The sequence below is a fragment of the Quercus robur genome, chromosome 7 (assembly GCF_932294415.1).
Source record: "Quercus robur chromosome 7, dhQueRobu3.1, whole genome shotgun sequence".
NCBI lineage: Eukaryota > Viridiplantae > Streptophyta > Magnoliopsida > Fagales > Fagaceae > Quercus > Quercus robur.
The window spans coordinates 45,337,931-45,359,264 of NC_065540.1; the positions used below are offsets into that span (position 1 = coordinate 45,337,931).

Sequence of the window (21,334 nt, forward strand, 5' to 3'; positions counted from 1 at the left end):
AAAGGATAGTGTATGGAAGCATTCATAATGAGAATAATTTCCAATCCATTCATGATGGGTTTTACCCCCACCTTGGATCCCAACTATTAAATGCGAGTTTGGGCTTCTTTCCTGTGAAATTTATAATATTTTTCACAAGTTTGGGTCTCATTTTAATGATATTTATAATTTTACCATCAATCTTTTTCACAAACTTTGTGTGATGAACTTGTTCATCCAAAATATTCGGAGTTTGGTAGCACTGAAGCATATGCTTTGCACGTGCCAAGTGAATTTTGAGGGTTTTTTTTTTTTTTTCTTTAGAATCTTGCCTAGTGTTGCTATGGCATTTTTTTCTTTTCTTTTTTTATAAGAATATTGTAACTTTATTAAGAAGAAGATAAATTTATACCTTTTAAGCCAACACAAACACAATTATATTAAGATTTTTCTCTATCCAAATTACATAACAATCAAATCTCTAGGCATACTGAGCCAATATATTTCATTTGTTGGTGGATTGCCTTCCCTCTTCACATGTGAAATTTGCACAAATCTAAAATCTTGTACCTCTAGATATATCACTGAGATGATGTTGTAGATGGCAACTGGTGGGCTGTTTGAGTTGCTTCATCCAATGTCTTCCTCGTTAGATTACATCATTAGGCCCACCAAGTTTAGGGACATTATTTAAAAAAAAAAAAAAAAACAACAACAGTGCATAATCCTCGCTTTAGCCATTACTGTTTTAGGATTATGCTACTTGATGTAGCGTGTTTTGTAAAATAGTGTGGTGAAATAGATAAAATAAGTTCTTTTGTGTTAAAATGACATTTGGGATGGCACTGCTGATACTAATGCTCTAAGCTTGGGTTTTTGTGGGACCTGGGTCCCATCCAAACACATGCTAATTTCCTTTACACACACCAAAAAAAGTTCAAAGTTCAAAGTTCACACCATTACCATACTTCATGAATTAACCCAAATTTATTATATGATTAAATTAATGAAATTATGTTATTATAATTATTTTAAATGGTTTGTCATAAAAAAAAAATTTAAATACAATGATTTTCTTTATCATTAAATACTTGATGTGTGTCCAGTGCACTATTTTAGGATTATGCTTCAGAACCAGCAATTAATGGCTAAAGCAAACCTCTTGGTAGTCTTCCACTTCCATCAAATTCAACTTTCATATTGTCGGCCTACCAAATATTCTAATACCATTAGGTATTTTACAACATACGACAAAAGATCAATATTCAAAATTTTTTTTTTTTTTAATTAAAAGATATAGCACAACAAAGAGTTTCATTTGAGTTATTCCAATAACCAAGAAGCAGAGATAAACAATCAATAACACATGACTCAAGTTACTGAAATATTGTGCAAATTAGATAATTCATGAAATATGAATGACATCATAAATATAAACACATATCACTCCGTTAACCATTACAACACTTAATTCACACCACAATATTATTAGAATTATTTACAATACAAGAAAAGGTTGAGACTTTCTGTGCTGCATGTTATTGCTGAATTGATAAGCTGCAACATTTTAAACCATGGAATCATTAGATGAGTATAAATTTCACAAAAATATAGATTTCATACTTCCTCGATAATATGACTTTAAATTGCAAGCTATGTGTGGATTAATTTGTTTTAACGCAGGGCCTGTTGGGCTTGCTTCTCACGAGATTGGGTGAGGGAATCAGAAAAGGGGCTCATAAATCGGGCGGGCGGGCTTTTGGGCACACGGAAAAGGGGAAGTGGATGGAGGGTGCTTCTCCGCTAGAGTTGCTATACCAACCATTTCGGCCAAAAGCCATAACTTCTCACTAAACTAAGTAGTAGTGCCAATTTGCTGGCCCAACCATTATCTTAGTATTAGCCCACATTTCGACATGTCACAAACATTCCGCACAGCCCTCTGGGTTCATAATTTTACCATCGCACCCACTCTAAGTAAGAAAATACAGGCCAAGTAAATTCTCTAACACCATGTTTAGTTCACTTTTAGAGAGAAAAAATTAAAAGATTACTAGACTTTTAAAATTTTGTGCTTGATTTTTCAAAAGGGAGAGAAAGAAAAAACAGCAACTTTAGCTTAATAAGATAGAAAAACAGAGCATATGTAGAAGAGAGAAGATTTTAGCCCTTACCAATGAATTTGACTAGAGGGACGTGCACTATCTTGGCCCAATCTTGCTCACAATTTTTCTCCAATTCAGGACAACCAAGAAACTCCAGTTCTCTTAGGGCAGTGAGGCAATCCATACCTTCTAGCAAAGATGATGATTTTGAGCAATCCCAAATCTTAAGTTTGCAAAGAGAACTTAGATTGGGAAGCCACTCCGGCAATACCGCCAAGTGTTGGCAGATCCTTTAAGCCCTTGGGTCAAAGTCACTAATTGTGGCAATTGAAATATACGAGTGTTCAAAGCCTAGTTGGGTAGTCATCCCCTTCATAAAATTAAGTTTTTCACAATTTGCAATTTCCAGATATTCCTAAATTGAGTAGGAATTTGAAATTTCCTAAGTTTATTTAAAAGGAAAATTACTGAATACTACAGGAGTACCATAAATGTTTACTCCTCCCTCTCACATGAATTGTAGGTCTCATCATAAATTTAATTAGTAAAATCCACATTTATGTGAGAAGAGGGAGTACGCATTTGTGGTACTTCAGGAGTGCCCAATAATTACCCTATCTAAAATGGGGGAACCAGTAGTAATTCTAATGTAGGAGTGTCTTTGGGTTTTTCTCCCTAAATTGGGTTCTTACTCAAAAATAGGGACCCGATGCTAATGCTCAACAGGAGAAAATGAATAATAATCTTAACCACGAGTCTTATTTTATGTATGAAAAAAGACCCTTTTGATGAAGAAATGTGAAATTGTTTGTGAGTTTTTGTTATATCCCTAGAAGAATTCTTTCAGAAACAGCCATATATATGGAAATTTTACATATTTTACACAAGGAAAATGTGTTAGGAACCTAGTGGTTCCTAATGTGGTTGGATGGGAATTGTAGGGGAATGTATGAGAATTGTAGGGAAATATTAAGAGAGAACGAGAGAGATGAAATGCACTAAACATTCAATTGGTTTATTCTTCAATATCCAAAATGTTATGGATTACAAGTTGCTTAGCCAAATAATCAACTAATAACTCGTAACTAACTTGGCTCAACTTATTGCAATCTTACAACTAACTAACTAAATGCATTCTATACCCAAATGTGGGTTCCTAACAAAAAGTTTGGCTTCAAACATGGGCTTTAGCCTCAATAAAAGGATGACATGTATTCTTGTCATATGCAGCACATGACTCACTTGGTTAGTTGCTTTAACTATGGTTAAGTGAGTCATACATGTTATCTTCCTATTGAGGGTTGAAGCTTAAGGCTCCAAACACATTTGGAGCTAAATGTTGTCCTTTACATAAATAAAAAGTTTTGGTGAGGACACAAAGCAAGTTGTATTGGCATAGTGCCTTTATCTTTCACTATGAGTGCAATTCTCATTAAAAAATAGTTCGGTTTGTCTACTTTGAATTAAAACCCAATCTTCTAATCAACAACACCACCCCCCCCCCCCCCCCCCCGGCCCAAAAAAAAAAAAAAAAAAAACAATAGAGCAAAAGGAAGACCTAGTGTGTGTTTGGCAAAAATTAAAAAACCAACTTATTTTACCATTCAGTTTATTTTTGCTACTATCCATGGGTCCCACTGCACTTTTTGGTACTATTCATAGGTCTCACTGTACTATTTCAGCTATCTTTTATCTTTATCTACAGTACTTTCAACAAAAAATTTCAGTTTCAGCAAAATAAACGGATCCCAAACAGACGCCTAGTGTAACCAATATAATTAATTAAGGTCAAATCAATTAAAGGAAAATCCAATGAAGCACTAAGATGTCTGCTCTTAACATGTTTGCACTCTGCTGTCATCAAGTATTACAAAGGAATTGCCTTTGTTTTTGCTAGAACCAAACTTATGTCAATAAGCAGCAAAAGGCCAAATAGGTAAACCTCAGATCACCAGCAGGGTTTATATTTTCATGCTCCGAAAAAATCTCTCATGAAAAAAAGAAACAGTTTGAGATTTTCTTTTGCATTCAAAGGAAACTTAGGAAACAATGAAGCGACTACCAGGAATCAGTAAAATGCATTATAGTGAGACCAAAAGCACAAATTTAAAGTGCAGATATTCTCGATTTCAAACCAAAAGCACTCCAGGCCAACAACTGCCGTATTAAATGTAATCGGTATACCCAAAAGAAACAAATAGGCAATCCTAACATGCCGAGAACTTGGTGTGATCTTACATATTTGTGCCTATAATCACAAGGTTCACTGGTAATCATTCTTTCATATTCACTGTCATGACCATCCATCACTGACAGTTAGCATAAGTAGATCTCCATGCGGTTGTTGTTTTGATAATTCAACAGCATGGAGATCACTTATGCTGTCTGTCAGTGATGGATGGTCCATGCTGTTGTTCATGTTCATAAGATATCAATCTTCAAATTGGTCGCACTGTTCTGGTGATGCTAGCAGTTTTAATATTCACAGTTACATGTTGCCACGTACAAAACATTCATAACTGTAGCTTAATAGATGTAATTTTTTTTTTTGGATAAGTGAAAGACAAAAGGTAACGCCGTCTGTGGGGATCGAACCCACAACCACGTGGTTAAAGCCACATGCTCTACCTCTGAGCTAAGACAGCATAAAATCTGGAAAAAAAGAAAAGAACAGCTGATAAAGTAAATAGTGACTATCCAGAGAAACCATACAGAAAGAAGAAGGCAGTAGGGGCTCCTATCCATGACCAAGAAGCATGAAGCAATGTGATACGGTCTTGCATTCTAGAGAACAAGTTTTGAATGCAGTTGTATCTTGCATCTAAGGATTAATTGCAAGATGGGTTTTAAGAGATTATCAGTCATGATTTACATATCAGACATCCAAACAACAGACTAACAGCAATTGAATTATAAATGTATTTCTGATCAGTTTCCAGACAAGTGTGATATTTCTAATGAAAGTGCACCAAAAGGGTGGTCTAGCTGAACCATTAGCCCAACAAAATTTATGCTGAACATAGCTGATGAAATGACAATTGAAATATCTTAGTGCATGGAACATGGTTTGCTGAAGTCCTCAGGAAAGTTTGGACTAGAATTTGTAATAATCTTACTCATTGAGGTCCAATATCCCTTGATTTTTATTTTTTATTTTTTTTTTATTAGTAAGGTCTAACATCCCTTGATAGAATGATAATAGCTAAAATAGGCAGGAACTTTTTTTCTTTTTAGATAACATAGGGAACCTTTCTAAAGAAGAGCCCTTTAGAATAGTCTCTAGCTAGTAAAACTTACGAACAACTGACCCCACCCTCCAGTAGTAGTTGTCAGGTAATTTGGGGGCATTCACCCTTGATAGGATAAGCAGTTTAAGCTCATGCCCAGAAGCAGATTAGGCATGAAATTTTTGCACAAGGATCTTATCAAAAAAATTAATTAGCTTTGATTAATGTAATAAATGTATATTAAAAAAGTTAAGGGTTTTGGATCTATGTTTTAAATTTACTGATTGGATTACACTATGATGAGTTAAAAAGAAGTTTCCTGTTATCCTTGGCAAACCAAACTAATTCAAGTCATATTTAAAACACCAATCACAAAGTGCAAGAGGAAAAAATTAGTATGAACCTCTAAGCGTTTGAGCTACCTTGATGATGTGAAGGGCAAGCATTGTCTTGCAAGTTGCCTCTCGCCCATAAATTTCAACAATTCTTTCCTGCAAAGTGCAGAGGACATCTCTCACCACAGCTGTAATGACACTACTCCATAATCCATTTATTTGTAGCTAAAATTTTCACTTGAGACAAAAAAAAATCATTTTCTCCCTGACCTACTGCACTCAACTCCCCATGTTTATGCCCTTGCAATTACTAGCCTCCTTCCACTTATCAATTTCACAAATTCTTCCTATCTTTCTTCTTTCCATTATTACCATCACAAGTTCCAGCATTCCAGCAATAAAATCCCTTATTCCCTCTTTAGTTTCAATCAATATCAGAAAAATTCTGGCTTCCCTTTGTAATTTATAGTTTCCTCTTTGCCTTTTTTTTTTTTGCTATAATTACAGTAGCTATAGATGGGCCTTTGTGTCTTCTTTCACATGTAAATTAAGCAAAGAGAAATCAAGAACTCTATATATTATTTTTAATCTTTTCAATTTCATATTCATGCAAACATGCATTGGAGTCATTGCAAAATACCCAAAAACGAAAAAGAAGGAAACTTTGCAAAATCTAGGAACCCAGTTCAGAAAAATTAAAGTCTAGCACAAAGGCATTGAAATCAAACAAACCCCAAAACTTCAGCAGTAACAAAAACCAAGAAAATTACAATGTCCCAGAAAGTTTACCGTAACAAACTGTGAAACAAAATTGGAGAGAGAGAGAGAGAGAGAGAGAGATACCTGGTGGAGAGAGCAGAGTAGAGTGGAAAGGCGAGGTCTTCTGCTGAAGGCATTGAGACAAAGATGGTTCATAAGTGAAGGTGTAAAGAAACCCATTTTTGCAAGGAATTCCTGTGAAGATTTTGGCTTTGGGGTTTAAGGTAAAGAACACAAAAATAAATAAATACATAAAAAGTGAGGTTTAAGGGTTTAAGGTAGAAAAAGTGGGAAACCCATTTCTGTTTTCTGATAATTTCTCACTGTGTGTGTTCTGTATTTGAGTATTTCTGTTATTGCCGTCATTGTTGTGATGTTTGAAAGTATTTCTTCATGCTATTCTTTTGTCCTGGCAAGTGTTCATTGGCCCAAGCCCAAGATGAGCGGGCCATTTTGGGTTTGATCTATTTGTTATACCTTTTTGTCTTAATCATAAATTTATATTCAGAACAAGTATATTTCAAACCATGATCTAACGAATCTGACCCGATGTCTTCGGTTGATAAATTGGGTTGAGTTGGCTTAAGTTGATAAATCTCATTGCAAATTTACAATTGATATTATTCAAATAATTTATAAGCACATTCAAATATTATAATTGTTCTCTTAAATGTTATCCTATCACATTATAAAAAATTTAAAATAGTATATAAGAATATAGTATTATTCTATTGCATAGCATGATATGAATAATTTGGTATTCATTGTTATTATTTTTTTTTTTTACTTTTTTTTTTCCTTCTTGTCTAATTTTATTTGACATTTAAATTCAGCCACATCCTCCATATCATTAAATTATTTATATTTTCTCTCATCTTTTTATTTTTAATCACATATTCTAGGAGAGAATGTGAGAGAAATAGAAAAATTATATAAAAATAAGATGAGTAGAAGAATACTCGAAAGAAAATTTATAATTGTAAACAAAAAATTATCCAAGCTACGCTACGTAATAGAATAATATTATATCATTATATAATATCATTGGATAACATTTAACAATAAAATAAAATAAAAAATATAACAAATTAAAATATAACCAAATACATCAACCTAAAAGAGATTTCAACAAAAATATTCATCAACCTAAATTAGATGGGCAACAAAGAATTAAAAATTCATCAAGAGAGAGAGAGAGAGAGAGAGAGAGTATTCACATTTTTGTGTGGGAAAAATATGGATTGGATGGAAGAGAGAAAAGCAAATATTTATAGTAAATAAAATGGGGAGAAGAAGAGTAAAAAAAGATGAAGGGATAGAGGAATTGCAAGGTTAAGGAATACAGTAGCGAGGAGATAAAAAGTGGGAAAAATGTTGGAAAAAGAGTAATTGTAAGGTCATAAATTAATAAGGAGAAAAATAATTAAAAATAAAAATGTTGGAAATAAGTGGATGAAGTGGTTGCTAGTGTGGTTCAAAAGGAGCGTAGTAATAATAAATGCTAAGTTTCAACTTTTATATATATATTCTAAGCTTAGATTGGGTCAAGTTTGCCTTGGTAAAATGATCAACTAAAGAAAAAGACTTAACTCACGCTATTGATAATTTGAAAATTATATTTTCAATTTATTAGTTTGATTTATTTTGGATTTTAAGCCTTAGAATATTATGCTCAATTATGTTAACTGCCTTTATATATTAAACAATAAGTCTAAATAGTTTCTTTTAAAGCCAAGTGTATATATCTTCAAAAGGTTGTAAATGCGTGTCCAAGAACCTAGCAATCCCAACTTTCTTTCTAATTTCGGTAATTCTACTATACCCCCCAAAAAAGGGGCTACGATACTCATTAGTAGGAAATTTGCTATACTAAATTACCAAATCCTCACATTTGATGATTCTATCTTTACATTGTACAATTCCAACATCACATGTAACAGTTCTATTGTCACATTTGATGGTTTCCCTACCTTTTTTTCACATTTGACGGTTCTATATCACATTGTGCAGTTCTAACATTACATGTGACAGTTCTTTTGTCACATTTGGTGGTTCCCTTACTTTTTTTTTTTACATTTGATGGTTTCATTCTCACATTATATAGTTCCAACATCACATGTGACTGTTTTTTTGTCACATTTGATAGTTCTCTTATTTTTTCTCACATTTGATGGTTCCATTATCACATTCGATAGTATCAACATTATATTTGACAGTACTTTTGTCACATTTGGTGGTTCCTTTATTTTTTTCTCACATTTGATGTTTCCATTCTCACATTGTACAGTACCAACATCACATGTGACTATACTTTTGTCATACGTGATGGTTCTTTTATTTTTTTTCTCACATTTGATGGTTCCATTTCACATTAGGCAATACCAACATCACATCTGATTGTACTTTTATCACATTTAGTGGTACCCCTTTTTTTTCTCATATTTGACAGTTCCATTGTCACATTGGGTAGTACTAACATCACTTTTGACTGTACTTTTGTCACATTTGGTGGTACCATTATTTTTTTCTCACATTTGACAGTTCCATCGTTACACTAGGCAATACCAATATCACATTTGACTATACTTTTGTAACATTCGATGAGACTATTATTTTCCTTTTTTACATTTGACAATTTTATCGTCACATTGGACAATACCAATATCATATATGACTGAAATGACTGAAATGAACTTGTAACCTAAAAAGTGATTGAAATATCCTTAGAACCTAAAAAACGACCATAATGCAACTGAAACCTAAAAAATGACTAAAATGACATTATAACCTAAAAATTGACCGTAGTAATGCTCCTTGAAACCTAAAAAATTACCAAAATACCCTTGAAACCTAAAAAATGATTAAATTACATTTAGAACCTAAAAAATAACCAAATGACCAAAATACCCCCTAAAACCTTCATTTGCAAGACCGAAATGACAATAAAATTTTATATAACCACTCTACTTGCTTCCCCCACCCCCCCCCCCCCCCAAAAGTCTTAGTGGAACTTATAAAATTTTCTTTTTTTTTTATTAAGTTGTTGTATTTTGTTGTATACTGTTGGAATTTAAAATATGATTAGTTATCTAAAAAAAACCTATCTAGTATACACACACACACACACATGCATGCATGCATGTATTTATGCATGTGTGTGGGAGGTTTGTCTTAACTAATATATTTCTTAGTTTGAAACACAACTTAGTGCCCTAGTGTTGACCTAAACCTTATGATTTTGTAACCTGAATGACCCTGAAACCTAAAAATGACTGAAATGATCTCGTAACCTAAAAAATAACTGAAATACCCTTAGAACCTAAAAAATGATAGTAATGCACTTGAAACCTAAGAAAATTACCAAAACACCCATAGAACCTTGAAAATGACCGAAATGACCCTAAAACCTAAAATTTGACCGAAATACCCTTAGAACCTAAAAAATGACCAAAATGAAACCTAAAAAATGACTAAAATGACCTTATAACCTAAAAAGTAACTGAAATACCCTTAAGATCTAAAAAATGACCTTAATGCACTTGAAACCTAAAAAATTACTAAAATACCCTCGAAACCTATAAAATTATCAAAATACCTCTAAAACCCTCTAAAATTACTGGAATACTCTTAGAACCTAAAAAATGATCAAAATACACTTGAAACCTAAAAAATGACTGAAATGGCTCTAAAACCTAAAAAAATGATTGAAATATCCTTGAAGCCTAAAAAATGACCAAAATGCCCTTAGAATCTAAAAAATGACTGTAATGCCATCGAAAAAAAAACACCAAAATACCCATATAACCTAAAAATTACCGAAATGACCTCGAAACCCAAAAATTGACCTAAATATCCCCAAAACCCTTTAAAATTACCGAAATATCCTTAGAACCTAAAGGCTTATCAAAATACCCTTAGAACCTAAAAAAGACCAAATGACCCTGAAACCTAAAAAATAACTGGAGTATTCAACTGTGATGAGTTATGCTCAGATGATTCACAAATGAATTTTGATCTTTTTCTTAGAGATGGAGAATTGAAGACACAAAAATAAGGTGGTTTTGTTTCCACCTCTTATAGTCTTCCTTATTTGACCACTTATTGAATAAATTTACATAATAGAGCATTAGTATCGATGGAGGCAAATTTCTAAAATGCTAAATTTACTAACCAAACATAACAAAATGCTCATGCATTAGTGGAGGCAAAGCCAAATTTTTTGCCTTTTGAACTATGGCGCACAACTATCTTTGCATGTGCACTGTAACTGAAATACTTAAAAGAAAAAAAAAACAATATTTTTATTAAAAGATATATTATTTTATTGTGTTGGTGGTAGTTGTTTTTAATTGTAGTTGATATATTATTTTATTGTGTTGTTTATATTATTTTGTTGTGTTGAATACTAAAATAAAACCACTGATGTTGGATGCTTTGTAAAATGAGATGGTAAAATAGATAAAGTAATTTTTTGTGGTGCCAAATTGCTAAATTTTTGGCACCACTAATGCTGATGCTAAGGGCGTCTTTTACATAAGTATTGTTGCAGCACAAAGGTGGAAAGAGCTTTATAATTAGTCATTTTTCATATCAAAATTCAAGGCAATTTCTTTTTCTTTTTTATTAATCTTTCAGTTCTCCACATTATATTAGGGTAATTTGCACTTTGCATTACCACCCTAGCGCATCAAATGAACTGAAAATTTTGTTGAAATGCCTTATTAGCATTAGCATTTATAGAAATCTAAAAACACCTCAACTTAGTTCAAGTCATCTACCCCTATTTGTCAAAAGAAGAAAATTAACTATTTTATAGTTGAAACTAACTAGACAAAGCTTCTAACTGCAAGACAATAACTTCTTAACAAATATATCACTCCAGAGCCGCTTGACTCCCTGAGTCATTGCCTGTGTGATCGATCTTCTGTGATTTTCTCTTGCGACAAACATCTATGGACAATCTAAGAAACAAATGTCAAAGACAAATAAGAAAATATCAAATTAAGAGTCAGGACCAATTTTAAATTGAATTTTGATTAAAAATATTTCTAGATTTGATTAAAGCTATTAATATATATTAGAATTGACATCCTCAAACAAGTCCAATTGTCAAGCACAAGCTCATGACAAAGAAAACCAATGCTATGCTTCTGCATTTGGTTGTTGCTGCAAGGTCTAGGTAATTTGCAGCAACATTCATTTCTCGATCAAGTCACATTGCACTTGTTCTACATAGCTCACTAAAATGAGTCAGATGGAAGTGTTATTACCAACAAGTTGAGAACAATGAGCATATATGAAACTTTTTCCGTTTTCTTGACAGTTTTTATATTAGGATAAAACTTACCTAAATCCTTATCTCATATCCAAGAAAGTAGGAAAACATTGGACAAAAAATTGAAAATAGACATCTAAGAATGATAGGAATAACTGAACTCATTCAAAATTGATGCATACCCCAAATGCAAAGAAGTGTCTGAACGTTCATTTTCCTCAGATGTAGAGGTAGAAACAACTTTGAACCTGAGAGTAAAAACTTCCTCTCCAAAGGGTTGAATTCGAGGAAAGGTGAATTGCAGGTTCACCGTATTTCATCAAGCTTTTTATGATTTGAACATGAAAAATGAAGGCAATAGATTTTTGTTGTATGCAAAAATTATTGTATAGAAGAAATGGTTTTGATCTCACCTATTTGCTCAGAGCCTCATTCTCTACCAGGGCCTTTTGTTCCTAAAGGTAAATAAAGCCAAAAAGAAGATAAAAGGCATACCAAAGTTATTTGGTTAAAAATGGAATGGTAATCCAATGAAGCATGCTCATTGGGTTCTACATTACTATTTTCATCAGCCTGAGTCTTTTCCTGCTTTCTATGATAATACAACCGTGGACATTTCAGCAGAAGATATCATTTATGGTTCGTTTGGATTGAACTTATTTTTGCTGAAACTGAAAACTGAAAATTGAAAACACTGTAGCAAAATAATTTTTAAATGTGTGAATAGTGCCGTGAGACCTATTTTTAATATTTTTAAACGCGTGAATAGTGCTGCTATGGTGCGTGAACAGTGCTTTTTTGTCTCTGTACAGTAAATTCATGTGATTTTACTATTCATGCGCTAAAAAAAAAAAACCAAAACGCTGAGCGCAAACGCGCAAAACGCACAATCCAAACAGGTACTTAATTACTAATTCCCTAGTAAATGCTATGCCAAATTGCCCCCACCACCCCCAAGAAAAACATATGAATTCTTTAAAAAAATTTCATTTTCCATCACCACATGAGAGCAAACTTTAAGTATGCTTAGGTGGAACCAATACAGAAGCTATACTAATTACTATTCTCGAATCCCAATTGAGTTCTCAAACACCAAAAGAACGATTTTTAAAAATAAATCTCCAAATTGATATATGACATAACCAAAAAACAAATCTTACTAAAGAGGTTATAAATTTATTTTACTTTTCATACCAAAGGGAAACATTCAAAGGCACCCTCTTTTTGGACCTTTGCTGGTTGGACCATGTTAGTGACCTACCAAGTTAATAGGTGAAAACTTTTTGTTCTATAACTCAAAGGTTCAATCATAAACAACCTTTGGTAGAAAGAAATGCTTTCTAACTGTTGAGACCCTTTTTTTGTTATTGATCCTAATCAAGATGCTCGTTCATAAAAGCAACCAAAAGATAGAAAAAAAAAAATTAAAGATAATATTTAGTTTACCTGTATTTTGGACTTCTTAAGTTGCTCCAAAAGAACTTCCTCCTGCAATATTAAAATTTAAATTAAGTCTTGTGGAAGAAGCCACATAATCACCAAGCTTTATTAAATTAAAAATTGGTTGCCATTTTGCTAATAATTGAGGGACTAATTACAATTTGGGCAATTGCCTATATGAAAGAAAGTGTAAGGTTGAATTTATTCAACCATCTAATTGGCTTTATTCCGTGCCAAATTTGCTTGTAATTCAGCATTTAGTAACCCTGTATTTAGGTGGGTTTGTTGTAAGGGTAGTGAGTGAGATAGTGTGAAGATTGCTCAAGAGTGTGCAAGAAAACAGAGTGTCGCGGCTGGGACTCGCGACTGGTCTCGCGGCTTCAACCCGCCAGAAGATGCACACGTGCCAAGCATGCTGGAAGATGAACAGTCATGCTAGCTGGAGCACTACAGGACAAAACAGGACAACTGGCCATACGGTTAACTCGCGACTGGAACTCGCGACTTAGTCAAGCCGCGAGGTCAAGCCGCGAACCACCCCTGTTTTGGAAAAACCTGACGTTTCGCATTCCACTCCTCTTCAGTATAAATACCCTTTTAACCCACGATTGAAAGAGAGCTTCCAGAGAGAATTTTGAGAGAGAAACCCTAAAGAAAAACCAGATTGTTTTACCCACAATCTCTACCTTAGAGTCTCATCAAAATCCCTCACTCTCTTCCTCTCCATTGTCAAATCCTTGAGAGGCCATTATACCAAACCTGGTTCTCACCATTATCATCTCTGTGAGACAGACGTTTGGAGTTCTGGGAAGCAGTTAGGAAGGAGCCAATCTTTATTGGTTGATGCTACGGTGTAGTAGCGGAATCCGGAAAGCTAGAAAAGAAAAAGGTTCGGCGCAACCTCGTTGGAGCAAGAAGCTTGGAGGGCTTAGGTGCATTGGGTAGATTAGGCTTGGAGGGTCTATTGCTGTCCTTGTATCCCAACTGTATTTTCTAGTGGATTGATTACCGCTTGGAGGGCGGCGGAGAGGTTTTTCGCCGAGGTCTTCGGTTTCCTCTTCGATAACATATCTGGTGTTATCGCTGTGTTTGCATCTTCCTTCCTCTCTATCTCTGCCTTTACATTATCTGCTGTGGTTTATTTTGTTGTGGCTTAGATAGTTGTTTAATCAATTCCATGTTATAGCATATGTTAAGTTTCCGCACACTAGTTGTTTAACATATTGCTGTGTTGATTAAATTGGTTTTTGGGGGTCTAAACGTTCAAAAGTGTTTTTGTACACGTTTTTGAACTTTCAGAAAGCATATCTTCTATATATACATGTAAAACAATGCAGATTTTTCTTAGAAATCGGTAGAAATTTCCACAGTTTTGGTCTCTAAAACTTCCAGTTAGCACTATCTTACCCAAAAAGAAAAAAAAAAGTTTGTATTGTAACATTTGGACTGAAAATAAGAAAGAAAAGAAAAAGATTGACGTTTTCCAGAAATTCAAATCTTCCATTATGAGTAATATGACCCACAAAAACCGTGTTTGTTCGACAATTAATATAAACCATATTGTGCCACTTAACAAATAACAGATCAGGGAAGAGTAAAAAACAAACCCAAAAATTAAATTATAATGATTAAGTAAAAGAAAAAAATATCTAAACGTTCTTCATGACTTGATGAAGGTCATGTAGGTGTAGGATTTGATCTTTCTAGGTTCCAGTGACTTCAACCAATAGAGAGGAAAATGATTAAAAACAAAATCCTGATTTGAATACCAAACACAGAAGTAGAACACAGGACAGGAGCCATGAAGGTTTGAGTGAGGCGGCAAGATAGAAGAACCTGTGATCTCTCTCAAATGCTTTGACAAAAGAAGAACCCATAGGTTTTGTTTTGTTTTTTTGGATTTTATACACAACACTTTTTTTTTTTTTGAGAGAGAGTTTCAACCTATGGTGTCTGCTCCTGATGATAGCTCTTTATCATCAGACTAAGACACCAATCAGTTTTTGGTGTAGGCGGGGATTGAACCTCAGATCTCTTATACAACCATCAGAGACTTTACCAGTTGAGCTAACTGGAACCCATGATTTTATACAAAACCTAGATGATTGGTAAGACGTATCTTAATAAAATTGAATGAACAGACTGGATTAAAACAAGCAAGATCTATGGCTAAGATTTAAGTGGGTATCATATCCCCTCAAAAAATGGGGGTACAGTATAATGACCCATACATAATACATACATATATTCAAGGTCATGATGTTAGTGATTCTAAAATAAAAAAGAGCCCAAGACGTTAATAGATTAATACCCATCACAATAAACAAAGACTTACTCAAATAACACCGAAAAATTAAAGTCCAAGAATGAAAATAATATTGACCTACCAACTATAAACAATGGTGGAGCCAAGATTTAACCTTCGGGAGGGGGTAAAATTTATAATTAATATGCATGTGTCTTCATAAAAAAATAAATATTGTGTATGCAACATACAATACATGCATCATATATACAAAATATTAACCAAACTTGACAATTAAATGCCAATAATATGAATAGTATGTGATCATTCAATATTGAAATATCCCTTAAAATCATTGCATATCATTATATTGTGTATATTTTATTAGTTTTTTAATATATATATATATATATATACAGATCTGGACTTGTCTCAATAGTACACATCTGCAACAAATTTTGGGGCTAAAAACAGGAATAAGAAAAGGCAGATAACTAGGAAGTAACTGAATAGCTTGAACAGATAATATAGAACAGTAAATAGAAGTTTAAACGGGAGGCTCAGCCTACCACCAAAAGAAATTGTAGTAGACAAAGACTGAGAAAAAGTAGTAGATGAAGAAAGTGATGAATGGTAGAGGAAGAGTTATCAGAAAATAGATGTAAAACAAAATATAACTTGTAGGAGATAACATAATCAAAATAATGAATAATGCACAAAATAATGGATAACTATGGCTGGTAAAACCGCCAACTTGATTGAAAAATAATAACAGTAACTTATAACTTACGATCGGCCAAACTTGGCTCTAATACCAAATGGGGTAAGTTACAGACTATGAAGGCCGACTGAGGCCATCTGGTTACAAATGTGAAGACCTATAAAGGTGTTACAAATGTAAACTGGAAATGCCATCTGATTACAAGTTTAAGGGTTGTAATGAGAATTGGACTTTTGAGGTAGTTTTCCTAAACTAGACTAAAACTAGACTCGCTGAAGAATGAGCCTAAGGGTTCCTTATATAGCTGGAGGAAGCCTTGGATTCTTCAGGAGATTGCTGAAATTTCAGAGAGTAAATTGCTTTTACTGAGGATGAATTTCTTTTCCACCGAAAGCAAAAAGTACTCTGATTGATTCTGTCGGGCACTGTTTGATGAACAGTAATTGTTACTGTTCATGAATAGTGACTTGTCCCCTTACTTTTCTGGAATAGTGTTCATGCAAGTGACTGGTGTTGTGTATGAATAGTGATCTGTTTGGAATCTTTGCTGTGCAGGTACTGTAGCTGAATAGTAACCGGACTGCAAAGACTATTCTGGAGCTGTTCTGGAGCTATTCAAAATATCTTAAATCACTATCCAAGTTGTAACCATCATAAGGATCTTGGGAATCTTGGAAGGGATCAACTGGATTGCGATTTACTAAAGCTTCTGAAAAGGCAGGAGAGTTCTTTTCTTCTGACTCTAACTTCTCTGATTGGAGGAGAAACTATTGTGCAAGATCTTTTTTCGGAAACTTCTTTGTTTTGTTCTCTGGTATGATTGGCTCTATAGGCTTCTCTCTTAACCCTATTCTTTTTTGAGTCAAACTCTTTGCCTAAGGCATCCATATCAGGGCTGAACTCTTTCCTTATCACCATGAGCTGATGATCAATTTCAGTCTCCTGCTGAAAAGGATCTTCCATATCAGTTCCTGATGGTGATGGCTGTTTTTGACTAGTGTTGTCTTCTTCTTGATCGACAACTGAGTCTTGTTTGGTTGTGTAACAAAGGTTACTAACTTGAGATTGGGTTTTTACTTCTTGGAGCTCTGGTCCTAAGTCTCTCCTAGATTTGGAAAAGGGTGCTAAGGATCTAGACGAGCTACACTGGGATGCAGGTCTATCTCTAAGAAGGATAGGTGACTGCCTGAAAGGTTGGTATAGATCTATTGGGGATCTAGACCGGGGTTCATCATAATCTAAAGGAGTCCTAAACCTAGACTGCTCAAAGCTAAGTCTAACCGTTCCATCGGCTAGTTGCTGGACAAAATCTAGATTTGGATTCCTGGCTGGGTTTTGGATCTGTAGATGATGATTTTCATTATCTAGAGTCCAATTTGAAGGGAAAGTGACATCTGACCATTTCAAGGTTCTAGGGACCTGAACTTTGGATCTAATTTCCTTGGTTTGGAAGAGAGTGGTTTCTTCCATCTTTCTCTTGTCAAGTGCTTGAACATTGAAGTTCGTCCTTATGCACTTATAGTACACTCTGTATATTAAGGCTAGCTGTTGGACACCTTGTAACATGAGGGTTCCATGGGTCTTGATATTAAGGGTGAGGGTTTTCATGATATGAGGGTATATATATATATAGCCAAGTTGTATTGTAATTTTTTACATAGTTAAAATTCCATTGATAATTCTCATATAATGATTTTTTATAGGATCATATAATGTTTTTTAATAAATCAATAGACCTAAAATACAGTTTTTGTTAAACTTAATATGATTAGATTATAACAATTTTAAACCACATATAGCTATTAGTGCAACTACAATTTTAGAGTTTAATTTCAAAATAATATTAAATTATGGAATTTGTCCTGCAATTTTTTCCAAATTTTATTGCTTTATACTTTTGAGAGGAAACTTTTTTTTGGGTGGTATTTTCGTCTCTTCAATTAAGACTTTTTCTTCTTTATTTAAGTTTATTTTTATCATTGTTTTTCTTTTTATAAATTTTGAACTTTAAAAAATATTGATAAAGTTAAAAAAGATATGAAGATATATGATATATCAATTGGGTTTGACTTTTAAAAAGATAGGGAGATATATACACACACAAAAAAAGAAGAAGAAAAAAGGATGTACGTGGTTGCTTATATTTTGAAACGTGTAGATGAAGGGGTTTTCAATGCAGCTCAATTACTCATACACAGTTTCAATTAAATCCCCACCTCTTACTGCTACACACATAAAAAAGGGAAATTTTGGCAGGGTAGGAGGGGCAATTGCCCCCTTTCGACCCCCTAGGCTCCGCCTCTGACTATAATTATTATTGCTCGTTTAAGGTCATGAGATTTTTTTTAAAAGGAGATTCAAGGTCATGAGATAAATACCCACAATAAACAAAAATTTACTCAATTAACAACTCCCCTAAAAAATATGTTGTAGACATGTTAATAATTAAGTCCAAGAAAAAGAACAATTTATTTCTGCCAACCAACCGTATTATTACTCATTCAAGGTCATGGCGTTAAATTAATAACCATAATAATAATCAATAAATAAACAATGATGAAGGCAATTTCAACCTGGTACCAACTATATTTTTACTCATCCAATTAGGTCATGACGTTGTTAATATTAATACCCACAATAAACAAAGACTTGACTTTTTTTTTTTTTTTTTTTTGAGAAGGAACAAAGACTTGACTTGAATACAACAAAAGGTGCTTATCTTATCTATTATTATGATTTAAAAAAAAAAATTATAATTCCATGCCCTTGAAGTGATGGGCTCAATTAACAGTCGGAGGGAATTGGATGCGCTTTGACACAAAAGGAGTTAAGGCTGAAGTGATGGGCTAAGTGAAGCCCAGAGGAAATGGGCCATAGTGGAGGGCATTAGTTCAGAAGGAAAACAGGGCAAAATGGCCCATTACCATTAATTATTGAAATATTTTGCCCAAAAACACTGTTTCGGAACAATATAGCGATCTACCACTTTTTGTGGTACTCGAGCTTGGTGAGCTCAAATACCATATTTTTTTAATCCACCGTGGCACCATGACATGGCATCTGGTTAGTGTGGTACACAGCTTTAAAAACACACAGGTTTTAGGTTTATCTCTCACTTCTCACTCTCACTTACCAGAATACACTCTCACTCTCACTTACACCTAAACATACAAACCCCAAACCCTCACACCATCGGCGGCCGAAAACCCGTCGGCGCCAGAAGACTCTCGTCGGCGGCGACCTCTCAGCTCTCTCACTATCTTAAGAGACTGAAATGACGTCGTTGTGATCACTTTCGCGTATCGATGATGGCCGGGGGAGTGGAATCGTGGTCTCCGTTGCCGTCGTTGCCTAAGGGAAGAGGAGAAGGGAAAGTGGTGGTTGTTGGAGGAGCGATGGTAATGGACTTTCCGTCGGATGACAGTGGTGCAATGTCGTTTTCGTCCTCCTCTTCTTCTTCACCCTTTCTTCGCCCAAATTGCCTCTTAGGCTTCACCGGAGACTCTCCGAGTCTAAGTCCCCACAGAACTGTACTGTCGAAGAAATCGAAGCCAAGCTCCACCATGCCGATCTTCGCCGCCAAGTCTCTCTCTCTCTCTCTCTCTCTTTGGTGTAGTTCTTGAATATGAAGACTCTCTCTCAACTTTACTCTTCTCAACTGTTGTCGTTGTTGTTTTTTTTTTTTTTTGAAATTTTTTTAATTCATTTAATTAATTACTATTATCACTAACAAAAAGGTTCGTGTTTGTTTATTGAGAAAATTAACGGAAAAAGATTGAGAAATCAACTCTACTGTTCTTTTTTTTTTGGTTAATTAAATATAATTATTTGAACTGCACATTAATTAAATATAATTATCATAATCTCACGTTAATTATGATTAATTAAAAAAAAGTCGGTTTGTTTGTTTTCTTAGAAAATTGAATCTTGAGCGTTTTTTTTTGTTGTTAAATTGATGATTATTCTGAGATTTTGGTTATGGTTTAATTTCTTAACTTTTCGATTATTTACTAAGAAAATCAAATTCAAGGGAAAGAAATAACTAGAATTTCTTGGTTTGTGAAATTACTTGGAACTTAACTGAGCCAATTAATTCTTCAGGTAGTTAAAGATTCTTGTTTTAAACGTGCTGATTAGTTAATTAAACATTTTGAAGACTTATCAATTTGAATTTCATTTACAGAAAATCTTCAGAGATCACCAAACGGTGTGATCGTTTCATAAAAGTTGGTACAATCTGTAATTTTCTTAGGAGCTAGATCAAAATTTTGATTTTTTTTTCTTGGTAACCAAACATGGTAATAGGATTTGGATATAAGCTTCCTGAATCTCAAAGAATCATGGGTCATGTTATTTATTTATAAATAAATATTTTTTGGGAGGTTAAAAGTTAAAAGCTTTGTATTGAAGGGTTTTTTTTTTTTTTTTTTTTTTCGGGGGGGGGGGGGGGGGTGTTAGGTAAAGGTGGGTGCTTCTTCTGTTTGAGTTTTTTCTGTTTTGCACTTTCTGGTCTTTCCTTTTCACGTCTGGTGGGCGTCTCTTTGTTCCATTTTCAAATTATTTTGCTTTTTAACATTCTTTCCTTAAAAAAAAAAAAAATGATTACTTGTTGAATTGAATTTAAATTATCCCTTACTTTTTCAATAAGAAATTTAGTTTTGTACCCATTTTTTAAAATAGTTTTTTGTAGTCACTATCTTTATTTCCATGAAAAAAATTCACTTTGTAGGCATTTCTGTGTTTTCATTTTTTGAATCCTACATTGGTTTTTTTTAATTGTTCTTAGTCCCTCTGAATAATGAATCTTACATGAGCTTTATTCTGTCATGTTGTTTTGGGTGCAGCAATACTATGAGAAATGGCCAAAATGGCCCAATACCATGTTTTTTTGAAATTTTTAGCAACAGAGCACTGTTTTGGAAATAATTTGAGAACTACCACTTTTTGTGGTACTTGAGTTTGGTGAGCTCGAGTACCACATTTTTCCATTCCACCGTCGCCCCATATTCAAGGAGCCCTATAGTGGCGTTTTTAATCCCTATAGTGACGTTTTAAAGTCCTATAGCAGCGTTTTCCTGCAAATTTTTTTAAAAGTGTAATTGGCCCATATTCTGGGTGCCCTATAGTGGCGTTTTTAAGCCCTGTAGTGACGTTTTAAAGCCCTATAGCGGCGTTTTCCTGCAAAATTTTTTTATAAGGGTAATCGCTCTGTTCTGGGATCCCTATAGTGGCGTTTTTAAACCCTATA

General features: G+C 33.9%; 1 protein-coding gene and 1 long non-coding RNA gene across 8 annotated transcripts in view; both read right to left on the reverse strand.

The window, feature by feature from the left end:
• Positions 1 to 6,749, reverse strand: part of LOC126693635 (DNA repair protein recA homolog 2, mitochondrial-like) — a 51,765-nt gene extending 45,016 nt beyond the window's left edge. For 3 of the 7 annotated variants that reach the window (XR_007645439.1, XM_050389690.1, XM_050389686.1), the window contains exon 1: positions 6,570 to 6,749. Coding sequence is in view for 6 of the 7 variants with exons in the window: in XM_050389690.1 (XP_050245647.1) it covers positions 6,570 to 6,658 (89 nt within the window). In the remaining variant the exon portion in view is untranslated. Of the gene's footprint in view, positions 1 to 6,489 lie in introns of all 7 variants that reach the window. The other 4 variants (XM_050389691.1, XM_050389687.1, XM_050389694.1 and 1 more) reach the window with 3 other exon arrangements.
• Positions 6,750 to 10,986: 4,237 nt separating this feature from the next.
• LOC126693650 (uncharacterized) lies at positions 10,987 to 13,170 on the reverse strand. The gene is made up of 2 exons (XR_007645452.1): positions 13,127 to 13,170; positions 10,987 to 12,135 (listed from the first exon to the last, which is right to left on the reverse strand). It is a non-coding gene; the product is annotated as an uncharacterized LOC126693650 (long non-coding RNA).
• Positions 13,171 to 21,334: the final 8,164 nt, after the last annotated feature.